General features: G+C 38.6%; 1 protein-coding gene across 1 annotated transcript in view; it reads right to left on the bottom strand.

The window, feature by feature from the left end:
- LOC121507014 (cadherin-22-like) overlaps nt 1–24,266 on the bottom strand; it is a 184,413-nt gene that overhangs the window by 64,206 nt on the left and 95,941 nt on the right. The window contains exon 8 of the mRNA XM_041783121.1: nt 5,952–6,073. Coding sequence (XP_041639055.1) covers nt 5,952–6,073 — 122 coding nt within the window. The remainder of the gene's footprint in view (nt 1–5,951; nt 6,074–24,266) is intronic.

The following is a 24,266-nucleotide window of genomic DNA, read 5'->3' as shown; positions in this document are numbered from 1 at the left end:
CAGACTTTTGATCTTCATCCAGGATGAGAAAAAAAGGCAAGGGAAAAAAATCTTTGGGAAACGATTTGATTTTGGCTCTCTTTCTGACACTCTCATATTGTGCCTTTGCCCAAAAAGCTGAGTTATAAATTGCCTTAGGTATATAGTGTCACACGGAAAATGGTGTGCAACTGATAACAATCTAAACCAGAGTTATGGGAATAATGAAGCAACTTTGAAAAGGCACAGGGAGGAAACAGTAAATGCAAAAATATATTTAATAAATGTTCCTTTTTCATTAGCTCCTTAAGGGGCTTTTGACCAATTATTATGCAACCACCTTTCTTAAAAGTGACCACACCTGTGAGTCCCCCGACTATCTTAGAGACCTCACAGTATCCATATGCACTGTGGTCTGTCTGCACCTTAATTTTGCACCCTTTCCTACTCCTGTTCTGTTACTTATGTGGAGTTTCTGATTGATGTGAAATGCAACCAACAGCTGATAGAAGAGTGAGAGACATGGTAAGACAAACAGAAGAAAGTTAAGGCAGCAAGGAGAGGAGCGAAAGTCTCCTGCAGTAACATATCATTACATGGCAATAAAGCTTCCAGTTTCTGTCATCATGCATATCACAGCTGGGGAACTAAATTTTAATGTCTAATTAGAATAAAGCATATAGGAAAGGATATTATAATGTATTATACACTGAAATACTTTTATAATAACTCTAGAGAATGCATATGACTCAGAAACAGCAGAGATGTAAAACCATGCTGCTATCTGTAAAGAACCAATTTAGTCTTACAGAAATGAGCTCAAGAACAAAAAGATACTTTCTGGTTCTCAGACACCTTCATTTATGAGGTTTCAAACAGTTCTCAAGACATGAAAAGCAAATTGAGAACATTGTCTCCTGTTTGACTCAGCATCAGCTCATTTAAGATAAAGCAGCTTAACAGCTTTCAGAGTACAAACTCTGTTAAATACTGAGAGTATTTGTAGTTGGAAACTTTTCACCATTTGCACTTCTGTTCTTATGTTTAAAATATGTCAAAGGATTTTATTTTAATGGACCTTTTTCTGTATTATCACTACTTTCCTATCTTTTATCATCCTTTTTGTATTGATTAATGTGTTGGATGAAAGAAAGATTCAATCATGTCTCCAGACTAATGGGGAACTGTGAGGGCCCGGTATACCCTCTGAGAGGGTCCAACTACACTTAAAACAAGAAGTAAGGCAATTTGTGTTTGGTACATTATTTCTTTGCTGTAACAACGCTTCTTGGTAATAAATCTGATACCACTGGAAAGCCTGTGTATTACCCTTTTAAATGATGCCACATTTGTAAGGATCATGCATTTGTGGGATGAGCAGCAGAGCTGATTATGTGGGTTGCGCCCATGAAAAATTTGCCAGATCTTCTCTGCCAAAGCCAAACAGCTGATTCTGCCATTGACTCTTGTTGGGTGTTTGGTGGATTGGATTATTGAAGTTTGAAGAAATAAGACATATTGACAATTTAACAATTTATTCATTCAACAAACAGGAGCCTCAGTAGCGTGTGTAGCACAACAGCCTGGCACTTCCTCCTCATGCTGGTCACCAGCCTGGTCACACACTGCTGTGGGATGGCATCCCATTTTTCAACCAGCATTTGTCACAAGTCAGCCAACGTGGTTGTGTTGGTCACGCTGGCACGAACAGCACACCCAAGCTGATCCCACAAGTGTTCAATGGGTTTGAGGTCAGGACTGCTGGCAGGCCATTCCATTCTCTCCACTCCCAAATTCTGGGGGTAGTCTCTGATAAACCCCACTCTGTGGGGGCGAGTGTTGTCATCTTGGAGGATAGAGTTCTTGCTGACAGGATGAGAAAACAGTATTCTTGGGGTGTTGTCTTCTTGGGACGCCCACTTCACGGCCTGTCTCTGACATTCCCCGTTGTATGGAACTTGGCCTTCAGTTTGGAGATGGTACTAGGGTTCACTCCAAACAATGCTGCAACTTGGTTTTGCGGAACACCAGCTTGAAGTTGCCCAACTGACGGGCCCTATCCAGATCAGTCAAACGTGGCTGCCGATTCTTGAAGCAGACATTTACTGACCACTGTAGCAGGGCCCATGCTCACAGGTGCTGCCAGTCAGGCACCTGATTAGCAGCACGTGGGGGTACCAGAAGCTCAAAACAAGAGTCAATAGCAACAGCAAAACAAGCTGTTTAGCATTGGCAGAGAAGATTTAGCACATTTTTCATGGGTGCAACCCACATACTCAGCTCTGCTGCTCATCCCACAAATATGGCATCATTTAAAAGGGTAATAAACAGGCTTTCCACCGGTATAAGATTTATTACCAAGAAGCATTGTTACAACAAAGAAATAATGTACCAAACACAAATTGCCTTACTTTTTGTTTCAAGTTTATACTGGAAAATAATATTTAAAATTTCTTCCAGTTTTATTTTGTCTTTCATAATTTAACAATCAACATGTCAACAACATGTTTCTGAGAAAATAAACACCATAAAGTATGCTCTTTTTGGTTAAATGACTCAGAACAGCATTCCATCCAATTTGAGTTATCTGTTTCTGCTGTTGCTGGGCGGAATAATGGATTGTAGCTCAGTGATTGGTGACGCCTTTAAAGAATATTGGAGGACTATGTTACATCATTTAACCCTCTGAAACCGATGTGGTTGTATATGACAAGAGGAGACACAGGTTGTAAAAAGTTAAACAACTTTTTGACCAGAAATCCTAGTTACTTTTTATTTTCCCTGAAAGCCTTCTGTTGTGCCATTCAAATTATGCTGACACTGCCTTTTAAGCCTCTAAGGAAGCTATTTTAGTGAGCCTGGAATGACTTTCTAGGGCATTTATATATTAAATCCACACCAATAACTCTCATATTGAATGCCTTTTTTTTTTTTTAATCCATTTTTGATTGTCTCTGCTACTACCTTAGCATTAGCCACCATAGTGTTTTCCCAAAATGGATGTCATATGGGCTGTGACAACCAACGGCAGGCTCTTACATTGTCACATCATGCTTTGCCAAACAGCGCTTGTGTATATAGAAATTGAAGGAGAGAGCCTGAGTGGCTCAGAATGGAGAGACACAAAGGCTGTGATGCAGCCCTCTGTGTCTCTGCAGACAGGTTCTGCTATGAATAAAGGCAAAAAAAAAAGTTAACAAAAAAGCACAAAGACTTTTTTGTGAATATTTTGAAGAGATGGGAGAACAAGTTTGTACAACAAAAGTCTTAGTCATAATTGTATACTGTGTGTCACACATAAGAACATATTTGAGGTTCAATTTTCATTGAATTTTTTTTATATTCCCATAACTTTTTCTAAATTAAAGTGATATTACTGCAGCACACATATTCTTAAAGCCCAGGTTGTCCTGAAAAAAAATGATGTTCACAGGTTGACTGTGCACCACAGGGTTGATGTTTTACAAGCCTTTAAGACTAAAGTCCAGACAAGACAAAATGGTTGAAAATTTCAGAGCTTGCTATCTGTGACAGGGTTTGGCCATTCAAGGGTGCAATGGAGTAAAATACTGTGTTGTCAGCATAAAGATGAATTTTCAAATTTCCTATTTGATTTGGAATATCATTTATACACAATGTAAATAAAAGTAACCCAGGATAAATCCTTGTGGTGTTCCTCTGTGGATGTCCATCCAGGTAACTTGAAATTATCTAAAACTATAGCTTGAGTCCTGTTTGTTAAATAGTATGGAATTATACAATACAATAATACAATACAATACAAGAACTTTATTTATCCCCAAAGGGAAATTCAATAATATGCCAATATGCCAACTCATCATGTCTGATAGAAGACAGTCTGCTTAACAAGATGGAGTGGTCCACTGTATCAACAGCCTTTGAGAAGTAAACGAAGAGGGAAGCACATTTTTTTCAACTTTAGATTAATCTGAAGCAGAAAACTGAGACTTTGACATTTTAGAGTCCTAGAGTATGTGTTGCTGGTGCTGATTTCTTTAATGTAAAAACCTTTTAGGCCCCCAACCCAAATTATTTGATTTTGCTGCTGCTGCCACTGATTTATAAAGGTTTATTGGAAGAAAACATCATTATGTAGAGCTGCCATTTATTCAGTTAAATTAACAAGTTAGTGATGATTATATGCTTTAATTCTGCATAATGAATGTCTTTATGGATAAATCTGATCACTTAAAAACACTGCTGTTCCATTCTAATAATTTTTTTCTCAACAATATTGCTGATTTGTGGTGTTGGGTTTAAAAGAAGTCATGGTTGCTGTTCACTACTCATGCTGCTGAATTGTGAGCTGCTGTCCTTGCTGTATTGTTACGATGTGTAGTCTTACGTGAGGTGTTGCTGGCTGTGTGTAGCAAACGGAGGGATGGAGAGCTGTCTTTTGTTTTTGTCCCAGTCTGTTGTGAGAATCTCATTGCGTTGCTAATGCAGGCCTTGTATTTCAGATATACAGTACCTCCATGCCTTTGTATTTTTTGTTTTAGAGCCATAAATGCAGCGCTGTACTGTATGAGAGTACAGTACACTAGAGTGCTTGAGGGGATGTGCATGCAGAGCGCTGCTCTATACAATAACCACGGCTAAGTACATTACAGCTTTGTTTACATGGTTATTCACTGATGAGTCTAGTTAACTAATACATGTGCTGTGTTTACTATTGTGTTGGCTGTGTGTGTTTTACCATACTGTCCATCAAAGTGAACAGTAAATAACACATACAATCATGCGTGGCCTTGATGCAAATCAATTTTTCATTATGATAGCATCATAGGTGCATATACTTGCGACCATTTGCCTTTGTAAACACTGAGAAATGATTGATCAGTCTGTGAAGCAACACAGATTTTATCAACACAACATTTCTTTGCCTTTCTTTGTCAAGCAAACAGTAATGGTGGATCTGTTCTGTGTCATTTGGGGTTGAGTATAAAAAGCACAGTATGAACAAATGTATTCAGACTCCTGACCGTCACACCAACAGGGACTGTAAAGACATTGTATTCAAATACATTTGCCTTAATATGGAGTTGTCCCACTTTTTGATGCACTCTTCTTGGAAGGCTGTCCACAAGAGTGTTTCCGTGGGAATTTGTGCCCGTTCATTCTGCAGAGCATTTATGAGGTCAGGCAATCTCTGGGCTCTGAGGTCAGGGCTATTTGCAGGTCAAGCAAGTTTTTCCACACCAAACTCATCAAACCCCATCTTCTTGCTTTGTGCACTGGGGCACAGTCATGTTGGAATTAAAAAAAGACCTTCCCATACTGTTGCCACAAATTTAGAGGCATAGCATTGTCCAAAATGTCTTGGTATGCTGAATCATTAAGACTGGCCTTCACTGGAGATAAGGGGCCTAGACCAAACGTTGAAAAGCAACCCTTTGCCACAATCCCCCAAACTTCACAGTGCAGTCAGGCAGGTAACGCTCACTCACCAAACCCAGACTTGCCTGTCTGACTGCCAAACAGAGTCGGTGTGCTTTACGCCTCCCCAAACCCTGGCTCGGCCAAGGAAACCCATGCAATAGAGCTCCTGCTGCACAGTTTTTATGCTTACCCTAATGCCAGTGGAAGCTCAGAACTCTTCAGCTATTTAATCAGCAGAGTAACTTTTATGCTCCATGGTCCCTGCCTCATGGCCAAGTTGCTGTTGTTCCTAAACACCTGAACTTCCCAATAATATCACTTCGAGTTGATTAACCATCAGTATATTATTGCAAAGGTGGCATCCATCACAGTACCATGCTTAAAGTCACTGAAATTTTGTAAAATGTTTGTAAATAGTGACAGCATGGCAAGGTGCTTGATTTGATACACCTGTGGCGACAGGTTTAATTGAACGCCAGGATTAAAAGATTAGAAGGTGTGGCCAAACACTTCTGTCCATATAGTGTAGGTCTTTGTTGTCTGATGTAAATTTTGAAAACTGAAAATCTTACCTGGCCTGGTTTGGCATCCTCACATATTGAGGCCAGCAGCGGCGTTGCCAGTTCAGGAGGGTTGTCGTTTACATCCAGAATCCGAATGCTGACAGATGAGTGGGACGCCATAGTGTGGTTATCTAGAGGACAGACAGAGAGAAAACTTACCAATAACATATATCTACAACATTTTAGAAGTGTAAATGCATGTTAGCTGGTTTGAAAACACTCCAAACCAGCTTTGATGGACCAGTTGGGAAGAATTTTGAATGAATTATCATTGTACTCTTCCAAGTTGTAGCAGCCACAAGCAAATGATAGAAAATGCCCTAAAGCCACAGTGTAAGAATTCAAATTCAGCACCAGCTTATTATCATCTAAAAAAAAGGAAAATCACATTTAATAAGAAGACATGAGGTCTTAGCAGAAAGAACGAAAAACCTTGGGACTATGACGCACAGAGCATTGACTAGAAACAAAGTCGAGGTTGAAGTTGAGCAATAAAAGACTCATTTTTGAATATTTTAATGATGACCTCAGCCAGTGATTCTGTTAGAATGTCAGAAATATCAGAAAGGCCAATACTACTTCTTACCAATCAGCTGGAAAGTTTATTCAAGAAAAGTACTAAAGGATTTAGCGGTTCAGAGAATTCTGAGTCTATCAATACACATGCCTCTCTCTAAAAGACTTTTTGATTCTTAATTTCAATATTTTTGTGTGACATGTTCATTGAACAAATGAGGGCATACTTGAACATAACATTGTGCATAAATGCAAAAATACACAAAGATAGTCAAACTTGTAGAAATCACTTTCCCCATAACTATCTCCATTCTCCCTTCCTGTTCTTTATACTGTGCATGGGGTTTACAATGTTTATGAAGAGTTTCATAGTGGGGGATTCCTCTGAAGCCACCATTACATAGTTTATTTCATTACTAGCAGTCATGAAAGTCTTTAAAATACTCTATATTAGTCTTTTTTTCTTGCTGAGATATTTGGGATTTTCCCCCCAAAGAATAGAAAAGTAAAAATGAAATCTAATGTCGTATTCAGAGTTTTTATGATTAACTGTTCAACACCTCTCCCCAGAGGAATAACACAGTGGATGGACAAGACAAAAAACTGATTCTGCTCCACATTCCCTCTGACAGAAACACCAAAAAACCAATTTATTTGGACTTTTGATTCAGGGCAGACAAAAAATTGAAAAGAAAAAATGAAAAAAAAAAAAAAAAAAGAAAAAGAAATCAGAGAAAGAAAAATCTTTTTTTGCTAGAAGAAGAAACTTGTTGAAGCAGACTGATGTTTTAAAATGCGATGCCCTGTTTCCTTCGATTTTTCTAAGCTCTCTAGTAGATTTAAGATGCTAAAATAATTCATAGACAGTGAGGCGCCAAGTCTTAACTCAGTAACAGCAACTCTAGCAACTCTAACAGCAACAACTTTTTCCAGTTCTATATTCAGGACATCATTTAACAGACAAAAACGTGTTATAGAGAGCAGAAGGGACAGTAGGACGGCAGCAGGTGATATTTCCATCTATTACAGCTGTTCTTGAAAGCTCATTTTCCTCTTTTCTGTTTGCATACGTTTCCAAAATAACTATATTAATTCCTTATAGACAGTAACAGCAAATTTGACACAGTGTTAGAGCTTGGGTTTATCTGCTGCAGATTTTTCCTTTTAGTGAATGTTCTTTGTCGTCATATTAGTCTCGGTAGTCACAGTAACAATCAAAAATTTCATACCTTTATTGTAATTGGAAGCCTGTAAATGACATTGGTTTGAAATTCATCCCAATTTGTCATTCTTCCTCTGCTTTTTCACCATGATGAAAAGAAATGATAGCTTACACCCTGACCTACTCATATGAAAAGCTGGGTCTATTAAAGCCTGAGTGAATGGGCCTAACCTGACAGGTCAGATGACATTTTTTATATTGAATGGGATATATTTCACATTCATCTGGGAAACCTCCCATAAAAAAATGTTTGGGAGGGGCAGGAAAAAAAAAAAAAAAATCTTGGAAGCTGATTGGACAAATTGGCCGATCAGAGCGACAAGACATAATGAGATGGTAGGCTTACAGTACAACTAAACCAAGCCTGTATCTACTGCCTTGTTCTCCTCGAATGACTCTGATTGGTCTGGTCCAGTCTCAGACCGGATACAACGGTTTCAGCTTTGAAAGATGCATCTGCCCGGTGACGGACATGGAATCTGGCCAATCCATCTGCTTTGTAAGGTTATAATAGGCCCTTTGTAGACGTAATACATAAAAATAACAATACATGCATGTTAGATAAGCATTGTTACCCTTCTAGCTAACATTAACCCCCTCTGCCTGGCTCTGACCAGCTATTGGAGCTGACTGGAAAAAAAGCTTGTTGACCAAAAATCTAGGGTCGAATGCCCTGGCCTACAGTCTCTTTTGGCATCTGGACTTTTGTAGTTTTGTTTATAGTATTTAAGCTTGAACTAAATCACAGTTGTCAATGCTTCAAAAGAGCTGAACAGTGTGCTTCTGGAAGTAAAAATACTTCAGTTCATTTTCTCCATAGTAGATTTGATCAAAAGCCAGAATGTCAGAAAAATTAAAGTTAGACTTACCATGAGCTACGTGAGTGTGAAATGATGTGTTGTCCTGTATGTTACATGATTTTTTTCATTGTCTTTCTTTGTATTACATGTGTTATTTTCTTCAGTCTCTTTGTTCCGCCACATTTCTATCTGGGTTCAAACAGCAATTTCTTTGAAATTCTAAATGTAAATGATTGACAAATATCAGAAAGATGGGTCCCGATGTATCATTCTAGAACCTGCAATGGGTATCAAGGGTAGACAATTCCTGAAAGTTTCTTGGAAAAAATCCAAGATAAAATCCAGAGGACATAATGTGAAAAGTCCCCCAAATTCACAAATGTTTCCTTTGAAAATTCCAGAAATATTACTAGAGAAGACTGCAGGAAGTTTCCAGGAAAAGTCCAGAAATTCCTCGTGAAATTTTCCTCAACTTAGGATGCCAAAAGAAAACATCCTTTGAAAAACTCCTCAGCCTGTTAGGGAAATTATGTCAAGTTCCCTTAAAATAATCAAAGAGAACATTTAGGAGTTTTGGTAAATTCACAATGAAATTTTTCAATAATTCAGACAAAAGAATAAATCTTTTTTTAATGTCCTTTTTACTGTCAAAAGCTTAAACAATGGAACAAAAGCACTTAAAAGACCCGGTGCGACCCACTGAAAAACAGCTCCGCAACCCACTTTTGGGCCCTGACGCCTGTTGAGAACCAGAGTTGTAGAAGGCAAAATTTTATAAAATATCATCCTCTTTTTAAGGGAAACATTGTAAATTCATCATCTCAGCTAAAACTACTATCGTATCCATTACCAATCATGCCACTGTAGTATGAAATATAAATGCAAACTACAATACGTTACATTTTCATTCAACAAGTATAATTACAATAAAGACAAGAGTATCCTTATCCTTCCATCCTTGCAAAAAATAGGTACACTTTGGGATTTTGCAAAATGTCAATGGAGGATAATGGAGTAAAATTTTACTTCTGGAACCAGAAATGCTGAAAACAATAGGGCAGGCATGCTATTTAGGATGCATCATACTGAACGTTAACCCCCAACCTCAAAACCCCATGAAGCTGGGCTCCAGAATGCATGTCCACTACATTTTCATGCATGGAGGTTAAACCAGTCTTGCCACCAAATCATGCACGACAGCAGTATGTAAGTAAATTTCCACCTCTTTTGATTTCTATGTGAATTTTGATGTTTTAGAGTATGTGGAAACCTCTAGTTGTGGAATTTATCCAGTGGAAGAAGAATGACTGTAAACATTTGTATTTCTGAAGAGTCCTTGAACCCTTTCACTTGTTGAAGTGTCCCTTGATGAACGGGCCATATTGCAATGAATTGGGGGAGGTCCTCTGAGTTTATTCAGTGAAACTGTCTCTTTATTTTTCTTCATTTAAATGTGTTACCACTGACAACACAGCAGCACATCAGCTGAACAAATCCAGTGTAGACACTGACGGCACTTTCCACCATAAGAGGCTTTTGTAGACAGGAAATAAGACTCCATGGACAGAATTCTTCATGCTATTCTTGTTTGCCCTCAGTATGATTGAGACAAGACTAAAAGAATATAATGGATGAAATTTCCAACAAAGACACAGGCTGTTGGTCTGGCATTGTTGGAAAGTGCTGAAGTGTTTTAATCTAATGCCTCTACAAATTGCACCCATTACCTGAATTACACTCCCTGGCACCAGAGAGTGACATGAAAATGGTACCAAAGACTCCATTTTTCCTCTCTAGATACTCACTATCTGATAATGATGCTACAGCATTTAGCATTTCATAGTGCAGGAGGTGCACCCAAGCCCTGATGATAATAACAAATAAATGCTAAGGACAAAATTACAAATGCAGCACATTCATTAGATTCCTCATGCCATTTAGAACATGATAAAACAGGAGGAATCACAGCACAATGTGCTCTCAAGACATTTATCTTAATGGGCCAAAATGCAAGCGTGGGAGTGCAGAAGATTGTACAATTAGTACAATCAAAACCCACTTCAAATTAGGCAACTTCTCCTTGAATCTTAATTCCCATTCTTAATAATAAGATAATGTCTAATGGAGTTTCCATTTTACTCATAAGAAGCTACGTAGTGTACAAAAGGGAGACGGAGGCCCCTTATGTACATGTGAGGGTGAGTTAGAGAGGAAAAAAAAGTAAAGTGAGAAAGAACATTATCTCTGTGTTCAATGACTGATCTGGTGGCTTTGAGTGTTGGTCTGGATATCCTTGTTAATTAGAGTACATAGCTTATGAATAAATCAGTATACACAGCTGTCACTGCACAGTTCATGCCCCCTGCAGAAAATCTTACAACATGCAGCGACTGACAATAACCCAGTGATGAAAAACACACAAATTAGTTCAATAAAAGAGCTCAGCTGAATGAATTTAAATCATGCCAATGAAGAAAATATAGAGGATAATGAATTGTAATTAAGTGAGCTCACTCATTGGAATAAGTGGTGGAAATTACTGATGTGTGTAACTCTTAACCAAATCCCTCATAAGTAAGAGTTGCAATTTTGATAAATACATTGATATTCGTATGAGAGTCAGTTGCCATCAGAGATATACAAGTTGCAAAAAAAAAATGTTTCTAAGCTTGCAGTTCCTTCAGTTCTCTAAATTAAGTGCTTCATTTACTCAAATGTGGACCAAAAGGACCCATGCTTGTTATGAAGCCTTGGAATCTTTGTGATAGGTGTCCTGTCAACAGGTTTATATGAACCCCACATTTAAGAACCAATAATGGTCTTTCATCTGCTGTCCTTTTCAAGCAAATTCTAAAGACTGGGAAATCTCAGCTAAGGTGATCTTAAATAAATAATAAATGAAAATAAATAAAAAAATGGACAAGAAAGATTACTGCTACTAGCTGATCCACAAACGATGATTATCATGAAACAATTCATCCATAAATGTAAATTTAAAGAACAGATCAAATGCTTTGTCTTCTAAAATGACCTCATAAAAATCAAGAAAAAAAAAAAAAAACACGTGTTCAAACTAATCAAGCTATGATTTACAAAGCTGTACAGTTTGTGGTATTTTAGTTGCCTAAATAAATTTGTTGCACAGAAAAAAAGGTTCACAAAAAAAATAAATAAATAAATCAAAACTGCACAGTGAATCTTGAGCTACTATGGTAAGCTGTGAAGGTTGCACTGCATGGGTCCATTGTTGAGGGACAGAAAGGAAAAGAAAAATGTATTTTTTAGCAGCATTTGAACACATCTTCTAAATTGACAGCCCTTGATGTGCAGTTGTGATGAAAAGGCCTTTAAATGTGAATCTAGAGGACTTGTGGCCTTTCAGTTGGGGTTGGATCAATGAAAGAGAAAGGCTTCCATAGATGCAGAGAAGGATGCTGAAAGGCATATATGTATTTTCAAAGGAAAACGAACACTAAACCAACAAAACACACAACAGCAACCAGGTAATGCAACAGTTTGGGTAGAGCCAAAATAAGAAGACTCTACTACAGTGGATGATTTTAACTTTCTTCAGGACTATTACAAATAAATCACAATGTTTGGATTTACTGCTTTAACGGAGGTTACAGTTGAGGTAAGGAAAAGCTCACAGCTCTCATTATTTTTGCAGCTTAAACAAAGACAAATACAAAAATGTGTTTCTGCAGCCATTTTCAAGGTCCAGTCATGATTAATATGTTTACAAGCAGACTGTAATAACGGGGTAACAGTTACTCAGGTTTACTGTTGGCTCGGTTTCTACTGTCGCGGTCTTGGGTTAGGTTTGGAAAGCAACCTGCATCCGCTGGATTTCTAACCATTACTGTCTGCTCCCACAGCACTTGCCATCCATTCCTGCCTGCATCTGCAACAGGTCTGTCCAATCCCACCTGCATCTCGTACAGAAAGGTTAAAGGCAGTTTGTAGAAATATTGGTCCAACGAAGACAATAAGGTTTAAACAATATCATATTTGGAGTTGATTTTTATGATAAAACTCCCATAATTCAGCTGTAATAATTGTCGCCCCCTTGCTACTTCCAAGCTCCACTTTCTTTCCTTTCCATAATCTATATTTTAATTTTACAGAAATTGTCACAGGATGGCATCAAGGTTAAACTTTAAGCATCAACAGGTCCAAAAGAAGCCTGTGGGTGAGAGAGGCACCATGTCCGTGATTTTCTCCCATCTATGAGCGCAACAGATGACAGGATGAAGACAGCTGTCAAACAAGAAGGACAGAAGAAAATACATGGCAGGTTTACAAAAGACAGCAATGCGAACTGATATTCAGCAGGGTTTTGCAGACAAATTCTCCATCTCTTTATCTCAATACACAGTTGTACTTAACAGAGGCACAGCTGCTACTGAGAACGCTGGTCTCAACTAATAGCATAATCCTTACATCAATGCAGGGTTTTAATTGACTGCTTCTTTCCAGAGCAGCAGGAACATAAATGCACAGAGAGCACCACCAGCGCTGGATATCTCCTCTTCTTCTTCTACTTCTAATTTCATCCTCACATTGTGCTTCTGTCCCCGCTGTGCCAGAATGAAACCCAGCAATCATCAGACGTTACACATTTCACTTTTCAATCCCCAGAATTGAAAACAGATAAAACAATGTGAGAATTCCACGCCTCTACCCAGCCCAAACTCTCTCCACGGGGAAAACGACTTATTCAGTGAGACAGGTTCATTCATCTGGACCAAGTGGTGCTGTGCTAAATCTGTCTGCAGATAGAGAAGATGAATAAAAGAATCTCAACAGATTACTGGCATGCTCTGCATCTGTGCCGCACTCACCAGCTGTTATGACGCTTTCACAAAGGCTGTAGCAGATCTCCGAGGTACTGTGTTATACTGACATAACTTCAAGGAAGACACAGAGAGGATGTGAGCGTTTATGTGCGTTTCTATGCATACAAGTGTGTCAAGAGAGTCTACAAATTGTTCAACCACCATGCTGGAGAAGATCAGTTTGGTTTAAAATGTCACATTTGTTAGGACAAGAACATGAGAGTACAAATGTTACAAGTCTCTGCACCATGCCAGTGATCTGGACGTGTAGGTGACTGAGCCTTATGGTTATTTAACCATCTCTACTGACTCTGCAGAGTCCAACCTCTTTATTGTGGTTTTAGCTTTTTTTCCACAAATGTGCAGCTGTAGAGAACCCCTTAATGACAGCAAGGTAAAACATTTCTAAGCCCTCCAAATACCTAAATGACTGAAAACACTCACTAAAATGGTCAAATTATTGTGCAAAACACTTAAAAGTAAAATAACCATGCTCTTATCTTTGCTTCAAGGTTTCTACAAAAGCCACTAGACTCAGGTCTCAGGTGCTCATTTCCCGACGCTGTGACGGACGCTTATTTCCATTACAATTGTCAGCAAACAAACAAGAAAATAATTTTCATCTCTTTCAAGGAGAAACATGAGAATGCACGTGTGATGCACAAAGGAGAATCAAAACATGCTTCTAAATGCATGCCATGTATTCATGCTTTACAATAAGCCCTTCTTTTCACCGTTCCCATGAAAGTTTGTCAGGGACAAGATGTCCCCTATCATGCTGATCCTCTCCTAACATACAAATCTCATTTACATAAATATAATGTTTGAATTTAAATCAAGGAAATCTCAGGTGTTGAAAAATGAAGCCAACGTGAACTTTAAAGAAACAGCAGTTGCTACAAATGTCTGCTTCAAGCAGACATATCTTCAAGCCATATCTTTGTTAATTCGACTGAAGTTTCTAATAAGGCAACTACTGTCATTCAACCTCATCACTGACATCACTAACCTACTCAGAAACCAGTGGCCAATTTCACTGAAACCTCAGTGTGTTTATTTTTTATATGTATATATGTATATTTTTTAAACCGAACAAACACTAACACCTCAGTCTGTTTTTTACTGATGTTTACAGGAACTATACAAATTGGTTCACATTCAGAGAGACATCAGATAAATTCAGTTCGTATTTCAAGGCCGCCATGGTTTACTGAATGTCTAAAATAAGCTGCTCCTGCCTCTTGAGTCTGCCTCTTCATCACTTTTGTGGGTTGGTTTAGTTTGGGCAGGACAAATATACCACCCCCATGATATCATGAGGCACTGTGGGAATTACCTTGTCCCCTAATGCTACAATATAAAATCACTGAGTGTTTTTTTTCTAAATAATCCAATGTTAGCTGATGTCATTGGCTTCACTGGAAGTTAACAGCCAGCTACATTATGTTTTTGATCATTGTGAGCTAAATTTGCTGAAACTACCAGTAGTCTATGGGTCATTAAAAGTATCATAATGGAGAGTAAATTTAATCCCAAACTTCAGTCACTCTGCTCTGGCACAGGAGGCAGGTTAAGTGCTGGAGGGGTTGTCTATTTTTCAAACAGTAATTTACCTACTGAAGGTGTGTTTTAATCTATATTTCACTTGTCCTTGGTCCTCAGAAGCAGGTTGTGGCTTTGTCTCTCTCAAAGCAGCCACAGTTCAAGCCCTCCTGTTTGTTAGCATCAAGATGCTAAAGTCTAGTTAAGTATCTGATAGACGTGTTCTATTCCTGCCAAGTTTGGCAAAATAAAAGTCCCCAATTCTAATAATCACTGATGACTTTTATTATGAAAAGCAACATCGGGAAATGGAATGTTTTTAGCAGCATCTTGACTCAGGCATTTCATAAATGGGAGAGGAACATATCTTCATATTACTAAGAAAAAAAAGATATTAGGAACGCCTGAACTGTTAAATAGAGGATGAGAAAATGAACTGAAACATTCTCTTTCACATCTGTAAGTGCTACTAGAATATAACAAAACAATTCTCACAATAGTTAATGCCTATGACAGTGATGATGACAAAAATACATGAGATTTCAGATCACAGCAGCTAAGACCTCCAAAATGTACTTAGTTCACTCTATAGTTAGAGTGTTGTTTGTGCAAAGTTTGAAGAAAATCCCTCAAAGTATTCTGGAGATATCTCATTCACATGGAAGGGATTTACATGAGGCCCAGTCACCTTGATCCCTGGTTTTGAGTCCCAAAATGTAGTCACGTTTCTTTAGTTAGTGTGGACATTTGTGCAAAATTTGAAAATTATTCAATGTTTTCTTGACACATCAATTCACAATCAAGGGATGAACATGATACCTTGAATTTGACCTGTCATCTTTAAATTCTAATGAGTACATTGTTGATTCAGATAGGAAACATGTGCAATGTTGAAGAAAATCCCTTTAAGTGTTATTTCACACATATGGATGGACAACCAGCATAATCCCTCCAGCCCTGGCTACCACTAGCATAGATGCATGATAAAATGAAGTGATTATTTTTTTCAATAAGTAATATTCCACTAAGACTGCTCTGTTACAGCCCAGCAACATTCCTTGATAAAGTTTTGTTCTTACGCTCCAGGTTTACAGTCCCCCTTATCCAAAAGTCTCTTCAATGGTGTTGTTAAAAGGACAGTAGTGGACATTTCAGCAAGTTTGAAGCCTTCTGGAAGCATCTTCTTGCTCTCTTTCTGAGGTATTGTCAGTCCCAAGTCAAGTGTTTTTGCCTTTCTTAAAAGTTGAGACACATGCCACAATGCAGTACAACACAATTTTGTCTGTATCACTTTATAAGTTACTCTGTCAGATTTGGCCTTTACAAGAAGGGAACTTCAGCATCCTCTGAGAACTTACAAAGAAACTGGCGGTGATCATGACCTCTGAGTGTCTGCTGACACTCCACCACTGATGACTGAAAACAGTGGAGGGGCGCCATTATACGATCAATGTGACAATTTTTCAGTCGTTGCCGTAAGGTGCAGTCGCTGTTTTGAAATCTCTTTAAATGTATTCCTGTGAAAATAGTTCAGATCTCTACAGAAACATATGCTGTTTTGATTTCAGGCTGACTCTGACTCTTTGTTTACTCACAAACAGATGGTGTGGGTATTCTGTAGAAAAAAGTAATCTTAATGTAAGTTTCTAAATGCAATTTTGTAATCCATCGCCATCTTTCATGCTTGTCTTACCTCTGGGGTCTGCAGACACAGTCTGAATGAGGAATCTGCCCAACATGTTTTTTGTTAAACCACAATGAATATTTGTTCTGACCTTCACATGCTGTGATGCTCTCCAGGGGTGCTTCAAGGAGTTGATGAGTTCCAGGGCAAAGCACAGACTATCTGGGGCTAAGGCAAGGGTTCTCTCTCTGAACACAAAGAAGGACCATTGCTTTGGACAAAAAGATATTTGGAGGACAGGTGAGAGCACTCAAACATATGCTACATGTTCAAGTTTTACTTTTTTGGGTCACTGGTGAAGGTCTACAACTGTTTGAACAAAATCTAACACTTTGGTCAATGGAAGATCTTTGCTAGGATGTGGTGGAATAGAGATTTTACATGGGCCCACACTTTCTGTGCAAACCTGAACAACTTTTAAAACTCTTAATCATGCTTTTACAAACAATGCGGTTAAAGGGATTTGAATTTTGCTCTTGCTGTGGAAACTTGGCAAAAGATTTTCTGTATCTGCTTCCATGTGGTGATGATTGGCATACACTTGCATAGTATGCCATTGGGTAATAGGTTATAGATTTTCATTATCTTTGAAAAAGTTTTGGAGGTCATCCAAAAACCATCCCTGAGTACACAAAGGGAAGTCCAACGCTGAAAACAGAATATGATAAGTCACTGTATTCTTTTATACTATCAATAAAAAGACAAGTCAACCCTTTGAATCCTGAGGCTTGTTTATGCTCTAAATTTGATAGGGATATGGATGAAGCCTCCTGCCTGATCATCTGTCTTTATTTCTGCCAACTTTCTGGAAACTAACGGATAATAACCAAATATTGAAACAGACTTTTTGCAGACACATGACTACTAGTTACTCATGGCCCTGATGTTAGGCTTTAATGCATTTTAGTCAACAAGCAGTTGTATTTGTGACCCATAAAGGTAAGACAAAGTAGAAAAAAGGCTTTGCCAAACTAACACCATTCTTAGTGACTGACCTCTGTGATGCTCATCTAACAGAGGAACTAGTGAAGCCTGTCAAACTATGTTAAAATACGCTCAACTGACAACCAAATTTCATTATGATGTGACCCATTTAAGTCCTGAGAATCTATGTGGCCCACCAAAACCTTTGTACAACCAAGAGAAGATTCTCAGATATTTACCTTTATTTTATTAGATTTTTTTAAAAAATGTGAAGTATTTAAAAAAAGTATGATTAGTGGGTCATTGCCATTTATTGTGTTTGAATAAGGTATCTGCAAGGTCCCGTAAATTTTCTTCTCTGATATCTATTTCTTTAAATGTACCTCGAGGACCAGTAAACTCTTCCTAAGTCACATTAATGACCCCAAAGACACATATGAGTTCTTAAAATTGGAATATGAGAGGCACAGTAGAATGTTTAACAAAGCATCTCCAGTTAATCCAACACTAGTTAAACCAATACACTGACTGCATACATCAGACAAGTACTTTATGATAATTTAAAACAGATTTTGTTGTTTTAAACTTCTATGATTTTTAGTTATTAGCAGTGAACTCACCTATAGAACCTCTGGGGACCACTGATGGGCCGCGGCCCACACTTTGGGAAGCACTGGACTACACAAAGACATCCATTCTTTCTGAATAATCTTATTGGTTTTGACATCTCAATAAGTCAAGTGTTACCAGTAAACAGGGTCACATTTTAAACTGTAATACAGGCATTTGCTAGCATTAGCCTATTCAGCATTAGCTTCTATAGCAAATAAGATGTTGCTATGAAAAATGTGTTCTATGCTTCATAAAATGTTTTGCAGGCATCCAATACAGGCATTTCAAGCTTTCTAAACTTCCATGCACAAAATGTGCACTACAAAGATTACCACAGGGAAATTATGAACAGGAGTATTTGGCACGTGGGCGAACGTTACCTGCCTGACTTCATTGTTCCAACTGTGAAGTTTGGTGGCGAAGGGTTATTCCTCAGGGTTTGGGCCAGACCCCTTATCTCCAGTGAAGGGCAATCTTAATTCTTCAGCATACCAGGACATTTTGGACAATGCTTGCAACTTTGTGGCAACAGTTTGAGGAAGGCCCTTTTCTTATCCAACATGACTGTGCCCCAGTGCACAAAGCTAGGACTTTAAAGACGTGGTTTGATGAGTCTTGTGTGGAAGAACTTGACTGGCCCACACAGACCCCTGACAGAGGGCCCAGAGATTGAAAGCCAGGCCTTCTTATCCAACATCAGTGCCTGACCTCATAAATGCGCTACAGCAATGGTTTTCAAATTTTTTTCACTCACAGCACACCCAATGTCAAGCCAAAGCTGCAAGGCACACCATATTTATATCCATGCAAAATAGCCACTTTAAAGTATAGTGCAGTTTCACAGTTGTAGTCATAATGTATAGTTTTACAATTTGCAAAGACACATCAAGACTTAGCTTAAAGCACACCTGTGTGCCTTGCCACACCATTTGAGAACCACTGCTCTCAAAGGAAACAAGAAGCGTGGAGGCTGCAAAGGCTTCAAAAGGGGGACTGACTTCATATTAAAGCACATGTATATGAATACAATGTTATTACAGTCCCTGTTGGTGTAATCTTCTGGATACTTTTGTCCATATAGTTTATGTAAAGTAAGTAAAAATAAGCATTTATTTGCCACCTCAACACAAATATCACATTCTAAAAGCATCTTGTGAAAAGGAGTTAAACAGCATGTCATGTTAGCTAACATCCATCCACTTGACTAATTAGTACAGGTCTAAAACCACAACACATCAGAGAGACATTAGATTAAATGACAAGCAAATAAGCATGGCTAATAAGTGCAATGATGTGGTTATGAGTATGCTGAACTCCAGTTGTGGTGCTTTACCATTAAAATCCCCTAAATAGAGTCCCAGTCATTAATAGGCAGATATGAAGCAATCTAGCAACATGCTGACTCCATATTTATCTCTGTGAAACCAACAAATGACCCATTTACAAAGACCTGATGACGAATGTTTATGTAACCATTCATCTTAATAATCTGAGACTAACACAATACAAGTTAGCAGCTCTATGGCCTTGAGTGCTGAGCATTTCTCGGACAGTCTTCATGCACTATTCATGGCTACAATTGGACAAATTAATTATGATAATCTGGCAAATGTGGAACATAAAACAATTCAGTATTCTCTGTCTTCTCTGCAGCTACACTGACTGTAAGGGCATGTGAGTGATTATGTAACAGGAAAGACCAGCAGGACAGATCAGTCAGGTCACAGCCTCTGGTCCCTGATTACACGTCATTATGTCTCCCTGCTCTTGTTGACAGATGTGCTTTTCACTACAATGCACCCACACAAACAGAGCATCCTTCATCCAAAGCCTCTATGCTGCTGTATGAAGAGATAAAATAACTTCCTTTTGTCCTGTAGTTTCTCTCAAATTTTCCTTTAATGTTAACAACATATTGCACCATGCAGAGGAAATGCTATTTTTGCTGCATTTTCCTTTTGCATTTCCCAACTTTGATTGAAGAGAGAAGCTTATCTCCCAACACAATGCTGCAACAAGTGTGTGATTCATTTGGAGTCAGAGAGAATAATGTTCCAACGCCTTAAAAAAAAAAAAATCAAACAGTGTGCATTTGTTCGTCAGACAGTAAATGAGAAAAGTTATGCTGTAGAAAATGTCTCTTCCCTGCAACAGTGCAAGAGATAAAGACTTTCCAGCTGCTTCTGTATCTTTTTGCCCTCAGGGTGATGCCCTTTTTTCCATCTACCTGTCTGGGTAAGAAAACAGTTTTCCATGGTGATATCATATTTGCTATCAGTTTTAGAAAATTATATGTCACTCTAACTTACCCTGATATGTTTCTATGGAGGAAACTGTCAAGAAGCAAGAGTACCACAGCTAGTGACAGAGCAGCTAAACACACCTTATGTACTCTGGAGTTTCAGTGCTGTCTTAAATGGAGAGGTTCAACAGATTCAAGGTTGTTCCGTCTTTAACAGAGACAATGGGCCTCATTCACCAGGATATTTCTTCAAATTGTTCTTAAGAAAATACCTAGGAACAACATTTGCCAGGTTCATAGTGTGTTTCAAACAACTCAGTTGTATTTTGTATTCAATGAATGCCCTGTCCTTGAAAGCAGCATGCTTGTGCATGCTTTTACTAATCAACATAGAAATATGTCTCTTAAATATCCATACAAGGGCATGAGACTGCAGGGCTGTTAACATATAGAGGATCAAAAAGAGAAGTAGAGGGTGTCAGAAGGGCTAACGTAATGTATAAAGGTTCTGCCTTGCACATTCAGTTAGAAATACTGAAGTAGTTCAACAGTGGTTGTAGTGCAGCTCTGCTGATTAATTCTATTATATTTAGTAGCATCAGAAGTGGGCACTAAATACACATTAAAAGGCAGAAACACAAATGATATCGGGTTTTTATATTGCTGTTATCAGAAACAATGTACATCAGGCTCTAACGGAAAAAAGCACACTAGAGGAAGTAGAAAAGGCTTACAGCTCACAAAAAATAAAAATAAAATCCACTATCTGAAAATATTAGAATATCACAAACATCAGCCCCAAAAAGGATTTATAATACAGAAATGCTGACCTGCAGGGGAATAATGCTCATTTGTGCACTCAATGATTGGTTGGAGCTTCTTTTACATAAATTACTTCATCAGTTTGAAGTGGCATGGAGCCAATCAGTCCGTGGCACTGCTGAAGCCCATGCTGCTCTGATAGCAGTCTTAAGCTTGTCTGTATTGTTGAGTCTGTTGTCTCACATCTTAATCTTTACATTTCCAGGGTGCAGGTCAGGCCAGTGGGCTTGCCAGTCAAACACAGTACCACTATGGTCAGGAAATCAGTTTCTGGTAGTTTTAGCTTCACTGTGTGCAGTTGCCAAATCCTGATGGAGAAGAAAATCGGTATCTCCATAAAGTTTCTCAGCAGATGGAAGCATGAAGAGCTGTGGACCTGATAAAGTACAGGATGCCTTAAGCAGGCATAAATCTATGTATTTTATTTTCCTCAAGTTTGTGGGACAAGGAGTAAATTCTGGTTGTTTCTTGAGATTTTGACTTATCTATCCTGATATTGGATTGGGGCGACTGTGGCTCAGTAGGTAGCGTTGGTTGTCTGCATTGGGAAGGTTATGGGTTCGATCCCCAGCTCCTGCAGTCACATGTCACATGTGTCCTTGGTGAGACACTTAGCCCCAATTTGCTCCCACTGCTTCGTTGGTGGTGGGTAAATGTGTTTCCATGTGTTTGAATTGGATTAGCTAACACTGACGGCCAATTTTTCATTGCAACCTCCGCCATCGGTGAGTGAAAGAGTGTGAAGGGGTAGGAGTGACTTGCGGTGTAAAAGCGCTTTGAGTAGTTAGAAGACTAGAAAAGCTATACAAGCTCAAGTCCATTTACCATATCTTGGAAGAAAGTATTTTGAATACATTTTATTTTTATGACGTTATCTAGATTTTTTGAGACCATCAGAAAACAACTCAATTTAAAGGTGCAGTGTGTAAAACTGGGAATATCAGCAACATCTAACAGTCAGTTCTAGATTGCTCTAGATGTTGATTTCTCTGGTTGAGACTGTGGCAACCGGAGAAATTTTAAGAAATGTGCATCTGTTATTTTGTTCCTTTCTTTGGTGCCATAGAAAAATGTAAAACGCAAAAATCAAAGATGGTGGTTATGAATAAAAGGCTTATTCTGAGTTTAAAAAAAATAATAATAATGAATAAATAAAACGTTTTCAGGTGATCAAACACTTATTGCTTAATGCTGCAAGGCTGAATATCACACACTCCACCTTTAAGTTTTGATGGTGACCAGAGTAAAAACTTGTCAGTCTCTTGGTTCAAATGGCTCAGTTTCAACAACATATGATATGTTGTTTATGTTCTATTTGAGTAAAATATGGGTTTATGAGATGTGCGCATCATTGCATTCTGCTTTTATCTACATCATACACAGCGCCCCCACTTTTTGGAAATTAGAGTTGAAGTTTTCAGCAACAAAATGAGGCAAATGTTTGCCAGGAGGCTAGCATTAAAACTCCAGATCATGGACCAATAAATTGATTCTCCAATGGTGCTTTTACTCCAAGACAAGGACAGCTGTCTGACTAAATGGCCCGATCAAGCTGTAACCCTATTTTGACCTTAGTGTGAATGTATTTGAACTGACTGTGATCCAATGTTTGAATGTGTTCAATAAATAGTTCTTAATTTAGACTGTTTGAGAGTCTTCCCTCCCTTTAGGCTTGTTGACTGAATTTGCATGCAGCTGACTTTGAAATTAGATGCCTCGGAGCATGTGTAGCCCTGAGGTGTGTGCATGTGTATTTGTGCCTGATTGGTCGGGTATCATCACAGAACAGTCTGCTCACAGTTACACTTGACCTAAAACAGCTTTGCTCAGTCTATAGTCACATGCGGGGTAATCGACATTTAGTGTGTTGCTTGCAGTTTTGCAGCCGAGGTTAATCCCGGGGCACGGATTCAGAGCGTGTTAGAGAGCTGTTGTCACTTGTCCAATACTGATAAAGTGGCAATACGGAAGTTCAAAGGTTAGTAATGGACTGAGGGAATAATTAAGGGATGAGCCACAAAGATCTGGTTCTAACAATGTGTGCAGACAGGTTGACCTTGTGGCTCTGCAGCCTTAACGAGCACAGGGACCGAAGGGGAAAAAAGAACAAAATCATTATGTAGAAAATGAAGTCTTTCCTTAAAAAACTCTATCTAGCTGCTTCACAAGTCTCATCCTCCCTCTTTAACATCTCTCTTGTGGCTCGTCTCCCTCCCTGTCTTGATTTTCTCCTCTTTTTGTCTCTGGCCTGAGCTCTCAGGACTAACAGGCAACAAAAAAAAAAATCATTCTTGATAGGAAATTTGATGGTGTTGACCACTGACTCTGTCCATCTGGATGTTTTTTTTAGAAGGCAATATGAGAGGCTTTATCTATCAAGTGCAGCCATGTGTTTACGTCTGATATGGGAAGGGCTCGGGCCGCTTTAAATGTTCAATTAACATTAAAATGTGACTATGACATAACGCCAAGCACAAAGAGGCAGAGCACAAAGGCGCTCAAATTGCTCTGGGAATTACAGAACGAAGAAAACAGACTCTAATTTTTTCTTAATGTCTGTGGTGGGTGAGACTGCTTACGATTCAGTTTAGGCCATATTGATTATTGGAGTAATCACAGTGGGAGGCTTTATGAGAGAGGAACAAATATGAGGACATTTTAAATCAGTTTTATTTATGTGCCATCTTTTCTTCCCCCCCCCCCTTTGTGCGTGACGTTGGTTACCGGTTTAGATGCAGAATGCAATCTCCGCTGCTTTCACTGCAATCCCAAAAGCACTTCATCTGTATGAGATTGAAAAAGAGGGGAACACCAGGCCTCCTCCTTTCTCAAGTTTACTTCTAATGGTATAGTAATAACTTCCCAGCTCCCCAAAGTTATTACTTTCTTCATTTTCTCTGCAATGACAAAAGGACCCAATGAGATGAGAATATGTAAGCTCTTCTTTCTTTTGCAGTGATTTGTTTGTCAGCTCTGAGACAAGCGATAAAAAGATGACTGTCTTTCCCCCCCGTGGTATCAGAGAGATGACAGTGTGCATTGATGGATAGCAACAAGGACTTTAAATGGCCTTAATGGGTTGACAGTATACATGGAGTCTGGGTCAGTGCAACTTTTTTGCT

This window comes from Cheilinus undulatus, linkage group 3 (genome assembly GCF_018320785.1).
Source record: "Cheilinus undulatus linkage group 3, ASM1832078v1, whole genome shotgun sequence".
Taxonomy (NCBI): domain Eukaryota; kingdom Metazoa; phylum Chordata; class Actinopteri; order Labriformes; family Labridae; genus Cheilinus; species Cheilinus undulatus.
The sequence above is the reverse complement of the archived record's forward strand: the minus strand, read 5'-3'. Positions and strand labels throughout refer to the sequence as shown.